This window comes from Rutidosis leptorrhynchoides, chromosome 2, assembly GCF_046630445.1.
Source record: "Rutidosis leptorrhynchoides isolate AG116_Rl617_1_P2 chromosome 2, CSIRO_AGI_Rlap_v1, whole genome shotgun sequence".
Classification (NCBI taxonomy): domain Eukaryota; kingdom Viridiplantae; phylum Streptophyta; class Magnoliopsida; order Asterales; family Asteraceae; genus Rutidosis; species Rutidosis leptorrhynchoides.
Genome location: NC_092334.1, coordinates 697,226,640 through 697,247,050, shown reverse-complemented (window position 1 = coordinate 697,247,050; position 20,411 = coordinate 697,226,640). Strand labels below are relative to the sequence as shown.

At 30.7% G+C, this 20,411-nt stretch overlaps 1 protein-coding gene across 1 annotated transcript; it reads left to right on the top strand.

Annotated features, from left to right (window-relative positions):
- The first annotated feature begins 12,380 nt into the window (after positions 1-12,380).
- LOC139894103 (respiratory burst oxidase homolog protein C-like) lies at positions 12,381-20,124 on the top strand. Its single transcript, XM_071877304.1, has 12 exons — positions 12,381-13,020; positions 13,131-13,293; positions 13,385-13,433; positions 13,608-13,721; positions 13,826-14,248; positions 14,565-14,948; positions 15,062-15,157; positions 15,650-15,765; positions 15,869-15,971; positions 16,612-16,679; positions 17,571-18,103; positions 19,701-20,124. The coding sequence occupies exons 1-12, from the start codon at positions 12,414-12,416 to the stop codon at positions 19,808-19,810; spliced, it is 2,766 nt and encodes a 921-aa protein (XP_071733405.1). The 5' UTR covers positions 12,381-12,413; the 3' UTR covers positions 19,811-20,124.
- The last annotated feature ends 287 nt before the right edge of the window (positions 20,125-20,411 follow it).

Here is a 20,411-nt window from a genome sequence, read left to right as displayed (position 1 = left end):
GTTCGGGTCACTACAATAGATATGTAAAGATATGAATTTTTCTATACATTATCTATGCAATGAATGCAGTAAGACGCGTCTAGATTAAGAATGGTAAGCAGATAATTTCCGACATGACATGATAAGCAAAACTTTTGACATGCAGCTAAGGTCGAATTCCAGACTCACTAATGCATCTTAATAACTATCCGTTAGACACACTAATGCAAGACCTGGTTCGCTAAGACCACTGCTCTAATACCATATGAGACGTGGGGACGCATCCCACTCAGTGCCTTCCCAGCTAACCACCTGGTGACCACTGAGCGTACCTCAGACACTGATTTTACGGCCCTGCCTCTTGGCAAAGCCAACCATATTCGGACCGCGAGGAGTAAGAGCCAATGCTTCGTCACAGGTAACACTGTGAGAACCCCCTCTACGATTAAGCCGATGACACAGCTTAAACCAGCTCTGATACCACATGAGATGACCCGTCCTAATCCATAAGGATGAATACAATAACATATGATTACATTGCGAGGTATTTGACCTCTAAATGATACATTTTACCAACATTGCATTCGTTTTTAAAAGACAAACTTTTATTACATCGAAAGTTGACAGGCATGCATTCCATTTCATAATATATCAAACTATCAATGACTTAATAATAATCTTGTTGAACTCAACGACTCGAATGCAACGTCTTTTGAAATATGTCATGAATGACTCCAAGTAATATCTCTAAAATGAGCAAATGCACAGCGGAAGATTTCTTTCATACCTGAGAATAAACATGCTTTAAAGTGTCAACCAAAAGGTTGGTGAGTTCATTAGTTTATCTAATCAATCATTTCCATAAGTTTAATAGACCACAAGATTTATATTTTCATTTTTCATAAACATCATCTCATATCAGGCATTTCGCACAAACTGCATAGAGATAAAAATCATTCATATGGTGAACACCTGGTAATCGACATTAACAAAACGCGTCTAGAATATCCCCATCATTCCGGGACTCTCATCGAACATGATAAAATCGAAGTACTAAAGCATCCGTAACCCGGATGGGGTTTGTTAGGCCCAATAGATCTATCTTTAGGATTCGCGTCAATTAGGGTTTCTGTTCCCTAATTCTTAGATTACCAGACTAAAAAGGGGCATATTCAATTTCGATAATCCAACCATAGAATGTATTGTGTCTATTTCGTGAAACATTTATAAAAGCAGCGCATGTATTCTCGGTCTCAAAAATATATATTGCAAAAGCATTTAAAAGGCGAGCAAATGAAACTCACGATACAATATTTTGTAGTAAAAATATCAATGCAGGGTTGGCCTCGGATTCACGAACCTATATCATTTGTATATATATTAACACACATAATTGTAATCGAACAAATATATAAATAAATATATATATATATATATATATATATATATATATATATATATATATATATATATATATATATATATTATTAGTGATGTAATTTATATATATAATAAATTAATAAGTTTCATTATATATATTTTCATTATATATACATAGAAATATTAATATAGTTAAGTTAAATATATTTTTATGAAGATCATTTGTTTGTGAAATTAATAATTATGATAATACTAATGTTAGTAATAATATTGATACTATATAATAATAATGATAAAAGTGATAATAATAATGTTAATAAAAATTATGATATTAATAATGATAATAATACTAAGTTGTATAAAGATGACTATGATAACAATAATTATAAGACTTTTAATAATTCCTTTAAAACATACTTTAATTAAAATTTTAATCATTCTAATAATAATATTTATATCCACAATTTCTATGTTTATAATATTAACAATATTATTAAAACTTGTATATTTATATTTATAATAATCATAACCTTCGTGTTTAATTTATAAACTAATGACTATGGTTTCTTTTAACATTAATTTGTAATCATAATCATAATAATAATAATAATAACACTTATTCTAATAATATTAGTAACAATAATTAGGATAATTAATAATACTAACAATAATGATAATGATAATAATAATAATAATAATAATAATAATAATAATAATAATAATAATAATAATAATAATAATAATAATAATAATAATGGAGTTACTACCTCACTAAAATAGGCTTTAAAAAAGTAATGGAGTTACTACCTCACTAAAATAGGCTTTAAAAAAATAGATGCCATTACACGGGCTCGAACCCCCGACCTCTCGTTACCCGTTAACACTTCAAACCATCTGGGCTGTTGCCCATTTTCTGAATTAATACCGATTATATATATATATATATATATATATATATATATATATATATATATATATATAACCCGTATGTTTCCTGTTTCCATTTATCTTCTTCAATTTGAATATCGACCAAGGATCAATCCACGTTAATAATGAGTTTCTTAATTAGTTTTAAGACTAAAAATTGATACAGGAACGACTCTTTAACTGGATTAAATCAATTTAAACAAATCAAAAAGAAATTGAGCTGTAACAGTTTAAATAAACACGTTCATGAACTAAAATCAAATTCGATATTATAGACTGTTATAGACCACGATTCCAACATGAAAAGGATTTAATTTCACTCCTAGAAACTTTCTAAACAATTAATTTAACTTGAAACATCAAACTGAGCTCGAATTTCTCTATGAACACTTCGTTTGACTTTTTAAAATTTAAGTTTGACTCCAAAATTGGAACTCGATAGGATGAATTGGACCTTGAAACTTTTCAGATAGTTTAAGTGGAAGCTTTCTAACATATCTGCTTTATTACTTTTTGAAATTGATTTCAAAATTTTTAAAAAAAATAGACCACGGACAGAGTAAACCTGAGTTCTTCGCTTTTTCTGTTTCAAAATCGTTTAAATAAAGGCTGTGAATGATTTTTGTGATTAGTAGTTGATAATGTAAAATCAATTGGCATCATTTACAACTGGAATTGATTTGGTTTTAAAGCTAATTTAGTCGACAACTTTATTTTCAATCAGATAATAATTTGTACGATATAAAATATAATTTGACATTGATTTGTACGAATTTGTTTGTTAATATGACTTAATTGAAATCGTTAGTACCAATTGGTAAGCAGAAAGCAATTTATAACATAGTTTGATAAGAACGTATATGTCAAGGTTATAATAAGGTTAATCTGAAAAGTCGAACTTGACTGGTTGGAAGTGTGGTAAAACTGGATACTTTGAAAAGGAATTGCAATATTATTTTTGGTAATAACAATGCTAAAGGATCTTTCACAGTTTTGAAGTCAAAGTATAGCTTTGTAGAGATCTAAGAATGATGTCACTTGTTAAATCTTGACTTGGATTCTGTTCTGTCACTTGTTAAATCTTGACTTGGATTCTGTTCTGTCAGAATATATAATTGAATTTGTATGGAAACGATTGTATATCGCTGTGAGCATAGTTAATAATTTTTGAATCAAAGTTGAAGATTGTACAGTGTAACATATTAGTTGTGAACTTATATATTTTCCGAGTATTACCTACCCGTTAAAGATTTCACAAGTAATATTTTGTACAAAAGAATTTTCATTACAGTCTTTATGAAAATATATGTATATATATTTCTTCAGATGTAATACAGATTTAATGAGTTAATATTATATTAAGCTCATTTGATTTTTGGCTTGAATTAGAATTGAATAATCTCTAAAACATTAGAGATCATATAATCTTCGCGGAATATTTCACTAATGAAATCAATACTTCATTATTTATTCTTATTGATATTCCTTGGTGAAGGATGTTGGTGCTCGTGGAATTTTTGTGAACCTTACAAGGCACATATGATGTTTTCTGGAAAGTTTCGAGTACGTCGAAAATGAAAATGTAAAATCAATTATGTAATTGAATAATACACTTGGTTTATTAGGAAATAGAATTCATTGAGTTGAAACAGAGATTGTAGTTAACGATGGTTAAGTCGTTAGCGAAAGATGTACATTATAGCATATTAGTAATATGAATTAACCGAGTAATATTTACCCCTTAAAATTCATACGTAATAGCTTAGTAAGAAAAGGTATATTATGGTTTCAAAATTTATATATATAATATATAAACTCTTTGGAAATAATAAGTTAATACTTCATAACTCATTATTACAATATACCCATTGGTGATTGTGGTGTCGATATCGTCGGTGGTTATGGAGCTGGTGGAGCTTGTGGTGATACAGGTGTTGCTAGTGGTACTTCTGGTGATGCTGTATAACAAGTCTTGCTTGTAAATCACGTACCATTCCTGTCAGGATTTCTATTCTTCCTTCTATCATCTCTATTCTATCTGATTTACGGTTAGAACTGGGATAAATAATCTCTAAGATTTTAGAGATTACATAATCACCGTAGAATATTTCTCCAATGAAGTTATGAATCCATACTTCATCGTTTGTTGTTGCTGGTACTCCTTGGTACCTATGATGCGTATGATGTTGATATCCGAGGTACAGATTGTGATGTTGTGGCGTGTGATGTGGATGTTGTTGGTGGTGGTAATGGTACTGTTGGTGTTGTTGTCGGTGGTACTGTTGCCGCTGATGCTGGTGGTGCATGTGATGCCTGCAAGTTGCGCATCATGTTCTCCAAAGTCACTACTCGAGCGCGAAGCTCGTTGACTTCTTCTATTACACCGGGATGATTGTCGGTTCGGACGAGTGGATGAATAAGATTCAGAATTTGAGATTATGTATATAATCGTGACGGGATACTCTGGAAATGAGAGAGAAAATGGTGTTTCGAACAGGTTCGCCGGTAAGTGCTTCAGGTTCTTCGCCAAGAGGTGAATGTGGTGGATGGAAGGGATCACCTTCTTCTTGTCTCCAATGATTAAGTAGATTACGAACCCATCCCCAATTCGTCCAGAATAGATGATGGCTGATTGGTTGATCCATTCCGGTCACACTGCTTTCGGAGCTCGAGTGGAAATCCATATCGGAATAGTTGTCGGAATCTAAGGAATTTGAACTAGATACATGATCCATTTTGTGTAATCAAGGAAAAGATTTTTGGAATGAAATAGATTATAGGACTAATTTGGCATTACTCAATACATAGTTTACATATGTTTTTATAATACCAGAATCCCATAAGTTACGGAGGATTTTACGGAAGATGTCAGGCAAAGTTTACTGTAATAGATATGTCAAGATATGAATTTTGTCTATACACTATCTATGCAATCAATGCGATAAGACGCGTTTAGACTTAAGATGATAGACAGGTAATTTCTGATAAGAAATGATAAGCAAAACGTTTGACATGCAGACACGGTCGAAGTCCAGACTTACTAATGCATCCTAACAACTATCAGTTAGACACACTCATGCAAGACCTGGTTTGCTAAGACCAACGCTCTGATACCACCTGTAGTTAGTGGGGACACATCCCACTCAGTGCCTTCCCAGCTAACCGCCTGATGACCACTGAGCGTACCTCAGACACTGATTTTACGGCCCTGCCTCTCGGCAAAACCAACCATATTCGGACCGCGAGGAGTAAGAGCCAATGCTTCGTCACAGGTAACACTGTGAGAACCCCCTCTACGATTAAGCCGACGACACAGCTTAAACCTGGCTCTGATACCAACTGTGACGATCTCTCCAAATCCATATGGACGAATACGTCATTCATCGATTTCATTGCGAGGTATTTGACCTCTATATGATACGTTTTATAAACATTGCATTCTTTTGAAAAGGTACACCATAAATGAATATTTAAATCCAAGGTTTTCGACATCTAATGATTTTTACATATAGACAATCACCGTAAATAATAGTTTACAATAATACTTCCGTTGACAATGCAGTCAAAATAGATACATGGTGATGATTTTGTGAATGCAACGTTTTATCGAATAAAGCATGCAAGACTCCATGCATATAGCTTGTATAACATATAAGCAAACAGCGGAAGACTTCTAGGAACCTGAGAATAAACATGTTTACAAGTGTCAACACAAAGGTTGGTGGGTTCATAGTTTTAATGTATCGCATAATCTGTATATAAAGATAGACCACAAGATTTCAGTTGTTTCATCCGTAACGTTTATCAAAAGTTTGTCAATAGATTCTACGTAACAGAGCACCCTGGTAACTAAACTTTAACGTTATAATAATAATAACCCTTGTTGTTTTAATACACGCAAACCAACGTGTCGTAAACTCAAATAACATACGTCCGTTAAAAAGGCTAGCGCTCTAGCTCGGACGGGGATGTCAAGCCCTATGGATCCATATACAGTTATTCGCGCCCACCAGTCCACATCCTATGTACTGGCAGCTACTAGTTACCAAAGCTAGGGATTTTCGGTTTAACTCAGTGTAGAATTAAGTATGTACTTGTGTCCATTGCGTTTAAAATAAATTGCATGTATTCTCAGCCCAAAAGTATATTGCAAAAGCAATTAAAAATGGAGCAAATGAAACTCACCTTAGTAGCACATAAGTTCATTCACCAAAAAGTGACCGAAACTTGGAATGCAAAATTAACCGTAGATCTCAACCTAAAGAACATATGTTGGTCAATACATGTCTAATAAGCTAGGTTGGGTCATAGTGTATCACAATCCTAATGCTCAAGACCGACATGCAAAAGTTAACAAAAGTCATCTCAAAAGTGAACCTGACCCAAAATTATCTTTAAATCTATACATGTTTATTATATCAACATAGTATCAGTCATGATAATTAAACGAATTTATAGTTTATCAAACTCAAATATTATTTATTTCAGGAGCTATATTATATTTGAATTATCATGGCAATCGAAAATATTTTATTATTTCACATAGCTTTCCAATACTTGTAAAATCAGATTATAGTGTTTATAAAGCTTTAAAACATGATAAGACATTCAACTTTGACAATTGTTCAACAAAACGAGACGTGTCTTATATAGAAATTCATTTACTCGATTAGTAATATCTAAAAATCCAATTTATCAATCTCATACACAAGTTGTTTAAATATTAATTTACAATTTCAAACACAATTTCAATTAACGTCAAACATAATTCAGTTGACCATATCTTTTAATTCGTTCATCGAAATTACGCGATTTCTAAATGAAAAGTTATTGATTTTTCGCCAGCTTTCCAAAAACATGCCTATCATATACCTTATATCAGTTGTATATGTATTAAATTCGTGATTCATTAACGACTAAATTTAGCATACAAACATGCATAAACATATATACTCGAGCACTAGACATGGATACACTATTAATATATAAAAGATAAGATATGAATGCTCACGTATCAATATTGTGATTCAATATTGTAGGAAAGTACGTAGACGCAACGGAGATGATAAACACTAGTTTGATCTCACGAGCATACCCCCGAACAATACTCATAACCTCCATAGCTATAACCCATAATTTCTTTAACTCTATCCCGCTCATAAAACTCGTTTTGAAATAACTCGAACATCACTCCGTCGTACTATTTTATGTATAATACTCATAATAATAATAATACTACTACTACTAATAATAATAAGATTAATAATATTAATCTTAATAATAATAAAAATAAAATGATGTTAAGGAGTAAATTAGACAGAGAGATAGAGTGGTGGATTCAAGTAGCAACGAATTCAATTTATACTCAAATTCTGCCACTGACGGTCCCGCGATCGCGGACTTTTCTTCCTTTCATCTCCGCAATTGCGGAGGTTTAATTTCCAATTTATGCACGTTTGATTCTAACATGTCGACATAATATATTAATATTATATATAAATATATATTTAATCTATATAATTATTTAAATATTATATTATATTCTCGTGCATAGGTTACTTATAATTTTTACACCGATGTGTAGTACATTGACTCTCGACTTAAGTACTGGTTCCGATTTTTAGAACGCATTTTCGTACGCTTAGAAAACTGGTACTTTATGTTTTGTGACTCGTACCTTTGTCAAAATATAGACTTAAATTATCCATAAACTATATCACTCGAAATATAACTTATACATTTGTGTGTTTTGGTCATTTACTTCTATAAATCATCTTCTCGTTAATTACAACAATAATAGTATTATCAAACGTTTTATAACCAAGTTAATATCTATTCGATAAACACGTTTTAAATACATGTCGCAAGTTATTCATGCAATTAATATTCCAACATATCATAAATATTCAAATAGATATTTAAACTAATAAGTTTAATGCACAGTATCATACAATTAATACTTGTTACGCTTTCAAGTTATAGTGTATATATATGTATCTATTTACATATAATTGTTCGCGAATCGTCGAGAACAGTCGATGGATAATTGAATACATGAAAGTAGTTCAAAAATATTGAGATTCAGTTTTACAGACTTTGCTTATCGTGTCAGAAACGTTAATCATACAAAGATTAAGTTTAAATTTGGTCAGAAATTTCCGGGTCATCACAGTTTAAGTGGAAGCTTTCTAACATATCTGTTTTATTACTTTTTGAAATTGATTTCAAAATCGAGTTTTTCAAAAAAAATAGACCACGAACAGAGTAAACCTGAGTTCTTCGCTTTTTCTGTTTCAAAATCGTTTAGATAAAGGCTGTGAATGATTTTTGTGATTAGTAGTTGATAATGTAAAATCAATTGGCATCATTTACAACTGGAATTGATTTGGTTTTAAAGCAAATTTAGTCGACAACTTTATTTTCAATCAGATAATAATTTGTACAAAACAAAATATAATTTGACATTGATTTGTACGAATTTGTTTGTTAATATGACTTAATTGAAATCGTTAGTAGCAATTTGTAAGCAGAAAACAATTTATAACACAGTTTGATAAGGGTAGGAACTGAATACGCAATTTAGTTGTATTTAAGTATGTATATACGGTTTTTATATATTAATATATCCGTATATGTATTTATTTATATATATCTGTATTATATATATATATATATATATATATATATATATATATATATACACATTTATTTATATATATAAGTATTTATATATTTTGTTTATATATATATATATATATATATATATATATATATCTCTAATTTTAAATTTTTGATAATTAACTAGTATAATTATATTAATACTATTAATATTAAAAATACTAATAATAATATTAATAATAATCATATTATTGATATAAAGACTAGTAACAATAAATGATAAATAATAATATGATAATATTAATACTAATAAAAATGATACTTTTAATAAATTAAATTACTAATAATGATAATAATATCAATAATTCTAATAATAATAATAATAACTATATTAATAATAATGATACTAATAATCATAAAAATGATAATTTTAATAAGTTGAATAATAATAATAATCATAATAAAAATGATAACAATAATATTATTAATAATGCTAATAATAACACTACTTATAATAATATTAATATTAATATTATCATTGATAATAATAATGAAAGTAATGATCATAATACTAATATAACATTTATACTTTAACTTGTAATTACATATAATATATTAACCTTACCTTTCATTAATTATGTAATATTTATTTTATATATAATAACATATTTTGAATATTTAACATTTATATATTTTATATATATACAATATACATATAATATTAATTATGTATAGAAATCATATATATATTCAATATTCATAAACACGTTTTAAATACATATTGCGAGTTATTTATATATTTAATTCTAATAATTAATATCATATTGTATATATTCAAATTATGTTATTTGAATAAAAACATTTTAATAATCAAATTCTATTGAATTGGAAAACGTTTTCCATACGTTTGAAAATAGATCAATCGAATATTATGAAATTTAGTTCTCCACTAACTTTTGTCTAGCTTTCGTTATTTGACACTTTTGTTCATACTTGTAAATCATTTTACCATTTTCCGAATAAAACAGATTTCTTAAATCACAGTGGACCTCATAACAGAGACCCGTAATCATATCATAATGTATCTGATAATTCAATCATTTGAGGTTATCTTTTAATTCCGTCGATAAATATATTGAACACATATTGAAATAATATGTTCATGTAATATATTATACATCTAATACTTTGTTAACGTTTTCAATTAAAATAACCATATATTATATATACATATTTATATGCACATAGATGTTCATGAATCGTCGAGCATAGTAAAAAGGGTAATTGATTACATGAATATAATTACAAATTTTTCGAGACTCAACATTACAGAGTTTGCTTATCGTGTCGAAATCATATAAAGATAAAGTTTAAATTTGGTCGAAAATTTCTGGGTCGTCACAGATAACATTTTGTTAACCGTGCGTTTGTGTTGTATCCTTAATTCACGTTTGATAAAAGGAACTTGTAAGTAATAAAGCATCCAATATTGAATCACCACCCTTGAACTTCTCCATTATAATTTATAATTATAAATTATAAATATGGAGTAATTCTATTAATGAAATGTCTAACTTATCATTCATTTACTGTTATTACATAAAGAGTTTCTAATAAATTAATTGCTATTTTAAATGTTTTAAATTTTCAATGATAAAAAGAATATAAAGGACTTTAATGATTTTTTTATTGTTATTTAGAGTAAGATATAATAATTTTAAAAAATTCAAAATAGTAAGATGGACAGTTTTTGACAGATGAAATACTATAATTATGAATTTTTAAAATGACAACTATAGTGGTGAGCATTATTGTGTTGTATTCCCTCCATCCCATATTTATTGTGACCAGACAATAAACACACAATATAGGAAAATATTATAAGTATTGTACTTTTCCTTTAGTTTTACCCTTATTTTTATTTTCTCATTTAATTATATCCATATACATTAAGGGTATAATAGAACTTAGCATACTCAAATGGAATGAAGGACAATAAATTAGGACGGGGAGAGTAAAACAGTTAATGTTGCTTTTAAATGACGGTCACTATAAAGTATATGCATTTTTGATATTTTATGACAAAAGAGTTGTCGTTAGATAAATCATGATGATAAAATTATAAAAATACAATTGCTAAACTAATTCAAATATTTAGGTGAAAATCGAAAGTACATTTCTAAATCTAAATGCGATGTAGAAAATCACTTTATAATTTAGGAACCATCAAAAATTGGATAGATTCAAATCGATCAATCCCGCTTTGTATAAAATCGTTCTGGCCGGTCAGTTTTTTAGTATAACCATGAACACCGCTAGAAATATGGGTAACCAAAATAAAAAAGATAGAGGCCGGTTAAGATCCAAGATCCATATGTTATTGTGAATTGATTTGCTTAATATGACTTCACTTTGCTGAAAAAAAAATTACATGACTTCACAAAATATTAATGTTAATTAATAATTAATATAGTACTGAGTATTAGAATAAGTCTCAATAAGATCTAGAAGACATATATTCAATTGCATGATTCATATCAAAATCATAGACAAGGAGACAATACATATTGTTTAAACTATGTAAACAAATAATCGGTTATTATCAATGCTTCTTGTATATACACACATTGTAAGTCTCATACTGGCATCTCATTTATATGCAAATTAACATTGATGTGATTTAACGTATAATAATAATTAATAATAATCAAAAGATTCGGGCATATTAAATATTCGTTCATATGCATTATAAAAATGTTACAAGCTTACAAACTTGATGTTATGAATTATTATAGCCATTGACATCATATATACGGAGTACCAGATTAACGACGTTGACTTACTAAATATTTATTCGTTAGTCACATTAATATCAAAGTAATACTCCATATTTTTTAATAAGTAGGTGGAAAAACTATATATATTTTCACACACTGGTAGTTTCCTCACTCTATGCGACAAAATATTTTAAAGCCGGCTCTACGAAATAATGTGATTAATAGTTGCAATTTTTCGTTGGTATGATAATTAACATTGAAACTTAATTAGCTGTAACTTTAAAGATTTGCAAATATGTTTTATATGCATTTGGAATTTAAACTCATTAGTCCACATAATATATATTCATCATTTGTTTCCATCGTATCATATGATAATTCGAAAACAATTCAGCCATACAAAAATAAATTTAAAAAAGCAAACAGAGTATACAACGAATATCGTCATTTCTCGTAATATAAGGGTGTTCATATCATAATTCAAAATTTAAAATGATAAATAAAATAATAACTAATATAATATATAATATACTCTCTGATAAATAAATAAATAGTGGGAAAAATACAAGCGGCTGTTCAGACAACCCATTGATTGACTTGTTTTATTCTTCACACACGCTTTCACCATATAAAGTGGGATGCCTATAGATACAACCAGACCATATTATTCTATTCTTCACATTCATTTCGAACTTTTTTATCTTTTCATTTTGGTTAAATTTTGGATTAACAATGCAAAAAATGGGCACTGATGATGAAAGAAACGAGTTCTCTGAAAATTACAACAATCATGACCATTACTACTCTGACACAGAAATTGTCAGAGCGGACAAGAAATTTTTCAGCGGCCCACTTAGTAGTGGGCCGCTGAACAAAAGAGTTGGCAGAAAAAGTGCCAGGTTTAATATTCAAGATGTCGCATCTGTAAAATCTAATAACAAAGACGAGTACGTTGAAATCACGTTGGATGTTGGCGATGACTCAGTGGCGGTTCACAGTGTGAAGACAGCTGATGGAGCTGACGTGGAAGACCCAGAGCTAACTTTGTTAGCTAAAAGGTTGGAGAAACGAACATCTTTTGGTGCGTCTGTGGCGAGAAATGCTTCATTGAAAATCAAACAGGTTTCGCAAGAGCTGAAACGGTTAACTTCGTTCTCTAAACGGCCAATTAGCCGTTTAGATAGAACGAAGTCCGCTGCAGCTCATGCTCTTAAGGGACTAAAGTTTATTAGCAAGAGTGATGGTGGTGCAGCTTGGGTAGCCTTAGAGAAACGGTTTGATGAGTTAACTGCCAAAACCAATGGCTTGCTGCCACGTTCACTTTTTGGCAAATGCATTGGTAAGTAATCATCCATAAATCATAATCCTGATTATAGAGCTTATTCATCATTATAAGTGAACTTTTTATTGGTTTACTTTCTTTTGATAAGTTATTTGTTGATTTGATAGGGATGAACAAAGAGTCAGAAGAGTTCGCTGGAGAATTATTCGATTCGCTTTCCCGTCGTAGGCATATAACCGGTGGCGTGATTAACAAAGAACAGTTGAGGGAATTTTGGGATCAAATTGCTGATCAAGGTTTTGATTCAAGGCTACAAACTTTCTTTGATATGTAAGGATTACATTTACAACTTTTGTTAATTATTCTATTGAGGGGAGAAATAATTTTACATTTTATTAATTTAGTATTGCCGTAAATGCAGGGTTGATAAAGATGCAGATGGTAGGATCACAGAAGATGAAGTAAGAGAGGTAATGAACCATATAGAGTGAGTATGTACAATATATAATACTAATAATATATTTTTTCCAAAAATAAACATTTGGTACGACGGACAAGAATTATAAAAGGTGGTTAGTGGTAGATTAGAAAAGTCTGTACTAAAATTATTGCAAATAATTGATTGATACCCATGTGATGTATAGATTATTAGCTTGAGTGCTTCCGCCAATAAGTTATCGAATATTCAAAAACAAGCTGATGAATACGCAGCGTTGATCATGGAAGAATTGGACCCCGACAATGTTGGTTACATCATGGTACAATTTAATTTTAATTAATTATTATTTATATAATGCAATACTTCATGACATATACTTTATACTTTAGTAGGTAATAATCGTTAATGATTAATGTTAAATAGATTGAAAACTTGGAGGTGCTATTGTTACAAGCGCCAACACATAACGTGAGAGGAGAAAGCAAAAATTTAAGCCATATGTTAAGCCAAAAGCTGCAAACGACACATTATGGTAATCCTATACAAAGATGGTACGAGGATTTTAAGTACTTTTTACAAGATAATTGGCAGAGATGTTGGGTACTTGTACTTTGGGTATTAGTGATGGTGGGTTTGTTTACATGGAAGTACATTCAATACACAAAAAGAGAAGTGTACGATTTGTTAGGACCGTGCGTATGTGTAGCTAAAGGAGCAGCTGAGACGTTAAAGTTGAACATGGCGATTATATTGTTACCTGTTTGTCGAAACACGATTACTTGGTTGAGGAACAAGACTAGGTTGGGTGTAGCAGTTCCCTTTGATGACAACCTCAATTTTCATAAAGTAAGTCTACTATTTTGAACACTATCTCATACATTTCGTTATCAAATTATTATTATTATTATTATTATTATTATTAAATGTCTAATGTTCATTACAGCTAATAACAGTTGTTAAGCGAAAAACAGAGTAATATTGCGCCTGCTAAAATATTTAAGTGGTTATAATGTAAAAAGATAAAAAAATGTTACAAAAAGTTAAAGTTCATTTTAACTTTGACTACATGTAATATTCCAATTCCAAATACCTTATAATTTGGGAAACTTTCTTCGGATATTGTACTGGTTACTAAAATCCTAAGGGAACTATATTATTATAGGTGATTGCGATAGCGATTACAATTGGAGTCGGGTTACATGCGATATCCCATCTAACGTGCGACTTCCCTCGAATAATTCACGCAACGAAGGAGGAGTACGAACCGTTGCAACAGTTTTTTGGGGAACAGGCCAAGAACTATTGGCATTTTGTAAAGGAAACAGAAGGATATACTGGAATAATAATGGTAGTACTAATGGCGATAGCTTTTACACTAGCAACGCCATGGCTAAGAAGAGGCAAGCTCAACCTACCAACATTTCTAAAGAAACTAACAGGATTTAATGCCTTTTGGTATTCCCACCACCTTTTTGTTATCGTTTACACGTTGCTCATAGTTCATGGGATCAAGCTTTACCTAACTAAGGAATGGTACAAGAAGACGGTTAGTTCCTTTTGTGCTTTCAACTTATAATAACATTTATATTTTTGTCTAGTAGATGTCCTAAACAATGGTATTTGTAACCTTCAAACTAAGTCATGTTTTCCTGGATGCAGACGTGGATGTACTTGGCGGTTCCAATTTTGCTTTATGCTTGTGAAAGATTGATTAGGGCGTTCCGATCTAGTGTTAAGCCAGTCAAGATACTTAAGGTATAATCTTGCATTTGCTTGTTAGAGTTGGCAATTTGATCTTTTTTCCTTTTTATAGTCAAATCTATCTAATAACAAGTGAAATTGGTTGAAACTTTCAAAAAGTCTATACATAACGCACACAACCTATAATATCATTAACTCAAAAACCAATTTATCATTCCAGTAATTATAATTATTATTTTAATTTAATTAAACGATAACACTTTAACTATGCATTAAAATTTTTAAATAATGAACAAGATAGTATTTTTGAGTCAACCAAACAGACCCACCCAGTTTCAACCTCTACTTAAGTGACCAATTTTGTCAACTTTACTTTATTCATTAATACATAAAAATAATGTGATGAACGGTAAAATCATGTTCTTAAATGATATAATTAAAATATTAATACATAAAAATAATGTCATGAACAATAAAATCGTGTTCCTAAATGATATAATTAAAATTTAAGATTTAAGATATCTAATGATAATTGGTTTCTTAAAGGTGGCTGTTTATCCTGGAAATGTGCTGGCACTTAATATGTCAAAGCCTCAAGGTTTCAAATACAAGAGTGGACAATACATGTTTGTCAACTGTGCTGCTGTCTCACCATTTGAATGGTAAGTTGTACTTTTAATATTTCCAAATTAGTATACCTAATCAAGGGATGTGATCCAAGATGTCATGTCATGCACTAACTTAAGTACCAACACATGTGCACAGGCACCCATTTTCCATTACTTCTGCCCCTGGTGATGACCACCTGAGTGTGCATATTCGGACTCTCGGTGATTGGACTAGACAACTAAAAACAGTCTTTTCAGAGGTATGCAACGTGTTATGTAGGCAAGATTGGAGAACTCGAATCTCATAGAGATCTCGTTTGAACATTTCTTGGGAGATCTCGGCATCTCGGGAAAATCTCTAGGAGATCTCGAACGTTGACTTATGTTGACTTTTTAGTTCTTTTAATATAAATATACAAAAATAAATATAAATAAATATATGTATATTTATGCACACTTTTACGAGACTTTGCAATAAAATTCGAGAAATGAGTGAGCAAATATGAGAAATGAAAAATCCATGAAATCGTGACTTTGACCAAGTTTGACCCCGTTGACCGAGAAATCTCGGGAGATGGACATCTCGTCTCGGCTGCCTTCCAAAAACGAGATTTCGGGGAGAAATAACGAGATTTACAACACTGTTTGCAGGTGGTGTTAGGCTTGTAATCAGGAATCATTACGGGTATTAGTTTGATAATATGGTAGAATGGGAATGGGTATGGATTTTTTGAACTTGACCTTAACTGGGTATGGAAAGGTCACCCAATAGTATGGGTATCAAACCAATAACCTCAAACAGCACATACACTTTTGGGCAAGTTGGTAATGATTTTGGGTCCTTTATGACATGTGTGTTGGTTGATTATATCACCTAACATGTGTCTTTTGAGTTTGTAGGTATGTCAGCCACCACCTAATGGCAAAAGTGGGCTCCTTAGAGCAGACAGCCAAGGGGAAAATCCTAAGTAAGTGATTTCTAGTGTTTCTAGATTTTCATATATGCTTTTAGTTTAAGTTTTAAATTTTTTTAGTTGTGCACCTTCAGTCAAGTTTCCACTATTAGTTTTCACAAAGTTATATACATGATACATCACTCCGTACATTGTATGGTAGTGAAGAGGACACTATTACCCTTTCTTTTTGCACCAACTCTCATGTAGTATCTGTTTTTGATTAAGTTAATATAATGCTCCTTACTATGCAAGTGGACACTTATTTTGGTACAAAATAAAACGGAAAGACAGACATTTATTTTGAGACAGAGGAGTATACGAGTCATACAACAAATTGCCCTGTTTATAAGGAACAACAAATTTCAATATAGTAACAAAGATTTTAGCTGTAGAGCATAATATGTTAACACCTACTATATCATGCAAACAAAGACGTTTAACAGATTAGAAATAGTTGGCAGAATGCAGATGTATAAGTTTTCGGACTTCTTTACTGTGGTCCAGACGTGAATACGAAACCTCATATTTTATACAAAAAAAAAATGATTTCCCTTTATATAACATACAAAAGCATTAGGCAATGATGAAAATGACTAATTGATGGTAATTCACCTAAGTTCTTTGTTGTAAAGTACATAAATAGTGTAGTAGATATGCTTTTATAATAGACGTCGCCATTTCAACCCATTTAAATATCATGATTTGATTTGGGTGGATTTTATCTTAAACTAAGCAATTAAACAAATGCGAAACGGGATAATGATTGAATGTTTCTAATGCATATACATATAACATCCTAAACCGTTATACGAAGTAATTAGAATATTACTTATTCACAATAATAATATTACTTATTTAGTATTATTATAAACTAATAACTAATTATATATTATCGTTTTACAGTTTCCCTAGAGTTTTAATTGACGGACCATATGGAGCACCTGCACAAGACTACAAGAAATATGAAGTGGTGTTACTAGTTGGATTAGGAATTGGAGCGACCCCTATGATCAGCATTGTGAAAGACATTGTAAATAATATGAAAGCCAAAGAAGAGGAAGATAGCGTTTTAGAAAATGGTGGCACATTGCAAAAAACTAAATCAGGGCCAACAAGTTCAAATAATTTTAGAACAACCCGAGCTTACTTCTATTGGGTCACCAGGGAACAGGGATCGTTTGACTGGTTTAAAGGTGTTATGAATGAGGCTGCTGAAATGGACAAAAATGGTGTCATAGAGATGCATAATTATTGTACAAGTGTTTATGAGGAAGGTGATGCAAGATCAGCCCTAATTACTATGCTTCAGTCACTTAATCATGCCAAAAATGGTGTTGATGTTGTTTCGGGTACTCGGGTTAAGTCTCATTTTGCAAAACCTAACTGGCGGAATGTGTACAAGAGGATTGCTCTTAATCACACGGGCTCCAAAATAGGTCAGTCCCTCTAATAACTCATTTTGATTTTTACTTTAAGTTAAAGTACTGAATCTGAACACTTTATTAAAAAAAAAAAAAACACTAGATGAGTAATGGGTTAAGGTAATAGATCTATGTTATGAAAACAAAATACTATATACAGTATTATATACTATATTTAGAATCGAATATAATATAATGTGATGCAAGAGGTTGTATGCTTTAAAAATACACATTGGGCAAGTTGCAACAGTTCAATCTGTGACTGCTTGGCTAATCTTCTACTCCTTATTACTTTCCTTATATGACCTGTTAAAAATAAAAATTTGACCGATTTGTAAGTAACCATGCTGTAATTGGCAACTCCAGTGTGAACTACAAACTTTAATTTATCTAGAAATATCCTAAATTCCTGACCCTAATTAGATCTCCCTTGTGCAATTTAAAGGAAAACCCCTCATTAACTTTATAGACCACTGGGAAATTTTTGGGTCTAAAGTGACTTGGACTAATTTTTGGGTCTAAAGTGACTTAGACTGAGTGGACTGGTGGCCTAAAGTTTCAAAATACAATTTCCTTTTCGAAAAAGAAAAAGCAATCCACATTGAGACTATTGAGTATTGACTACCAAACATAAATTATTCAGCTTTGTTTCTAGATCTTTAATACTACAATAAGTGTCTTTGGAATTATTGGTACCTAAGTAAACCTGAAAACGCGTTATAGTTCCTGAACTTTACAGTCCCTTTCATACTATATCTCAATAGAAAAAATTATCATAGGATCACTATCATGGCTAAAAAAATCTTCTATAACCTTGAATAGATTATGATAGAGTTGCATCAAAATGTATAACCTTTACCGGTTTATTGAACGTATCGAACTAACAAATGTTGAAATTTATGTACTATTATTATGTTACAGATGACATGACAGATCATATCCAAAAAAAACAGTCACCAGTTATATAAAACAGTCAATTTGGAATTTTAATTCATACAATGAAACGTTATAGGTACATTTAATAGAAAAATGATAAATATTAGTATATTACTAGTAATCATGTAAATTTCGGTTTTTCATCAATGACGATAGCTCCAAGTTTAGATATTGAGAAAAAGTAGATGGGTATTTAAAAGCTAAGATTCAGCTTCTCTAGTGGCTTTTCTTTAATTCAACAATAATTTAGATTATTTAACGTTTTTAGTGCTAATAATAAACAAATCTCATAGAAAACTTCGACAAAGAAAAGTGCATCAGGGGTAGATATACAAAGCATAAGGATAAGGATCAACATGTAACAGACTAACAGGACACTAATGTTTTATATGCAACTGTTCATTCGCCACGTTGATACTGTTTTATAATGACAAAAAAAAAATTCATACTTCTAAGTTGGAGTCGGGTTTTTTTTCCTCGTATCAAAATGGTGTCAAAACGGGCGACAAGACGATATTTTTAAACCGCGTAACAAATAAACTATAGTATCATAGGCTGTTGTGTCAACAATAGATTAAGATACTATAAATTATAGTATCATAAATAGAATGTTGTTATAATTATTGCATCATGTCATGTGTGATGTTTCCTATGTATAGTTCCTGAAATTCTGCAGGGGTTTTCTATTGTGGAGCACCAGCACCAACAAAAGAGCTAAAACAACTAGCTTCTGATTTCTCACACAAGACATCAACCAAATTTGAATTTCACAAAGAGAACTTTTAAAAAGGTTCTTCTTTTACTATTTTGCCCACCAATTAGACCACAAGAAATCAAGCAAGTATAATCTGTACATAGAAGTGAAGATCAAGGAAGTTATAGTTTGAGATAATCTTTTATATATTTCTTGTTATTTTTAGTGTTTTTTTTATTCAAATTTTTTCAATATAGTATGAGAGGTGTAAAAGGATAATGCAAGGAGTATAGGGACATCCATGATTAGTGTGGCTGCCAGCAAATGTATTGATATAAATATCAATAACTAAGAAAAGAATTCCACCATAATGGATTAAAGAAAGAATAATGCTATAGTAATGGAGTTACATCTGGTAGTTGCTAATGTTTTTTTATAAACAATGTTTTTCTTATGTATGTTTGTTAAAAATTGTGCTTTTAACGTATTATTAGGCGTGGGTAGAGATGGTAATGGTCACCCGATCCGGTGGATATCCACCCGATCCACCCGCTTCGTGATAGATATGGACGAACCTAAATGGATATGAATACGGATATGGATGAACCTAAATGGATATGGATATGGACATGGATGAAAAGTTTCATCCATGGATATATCCATTACCACCCGAAATACATATAAAAATACATA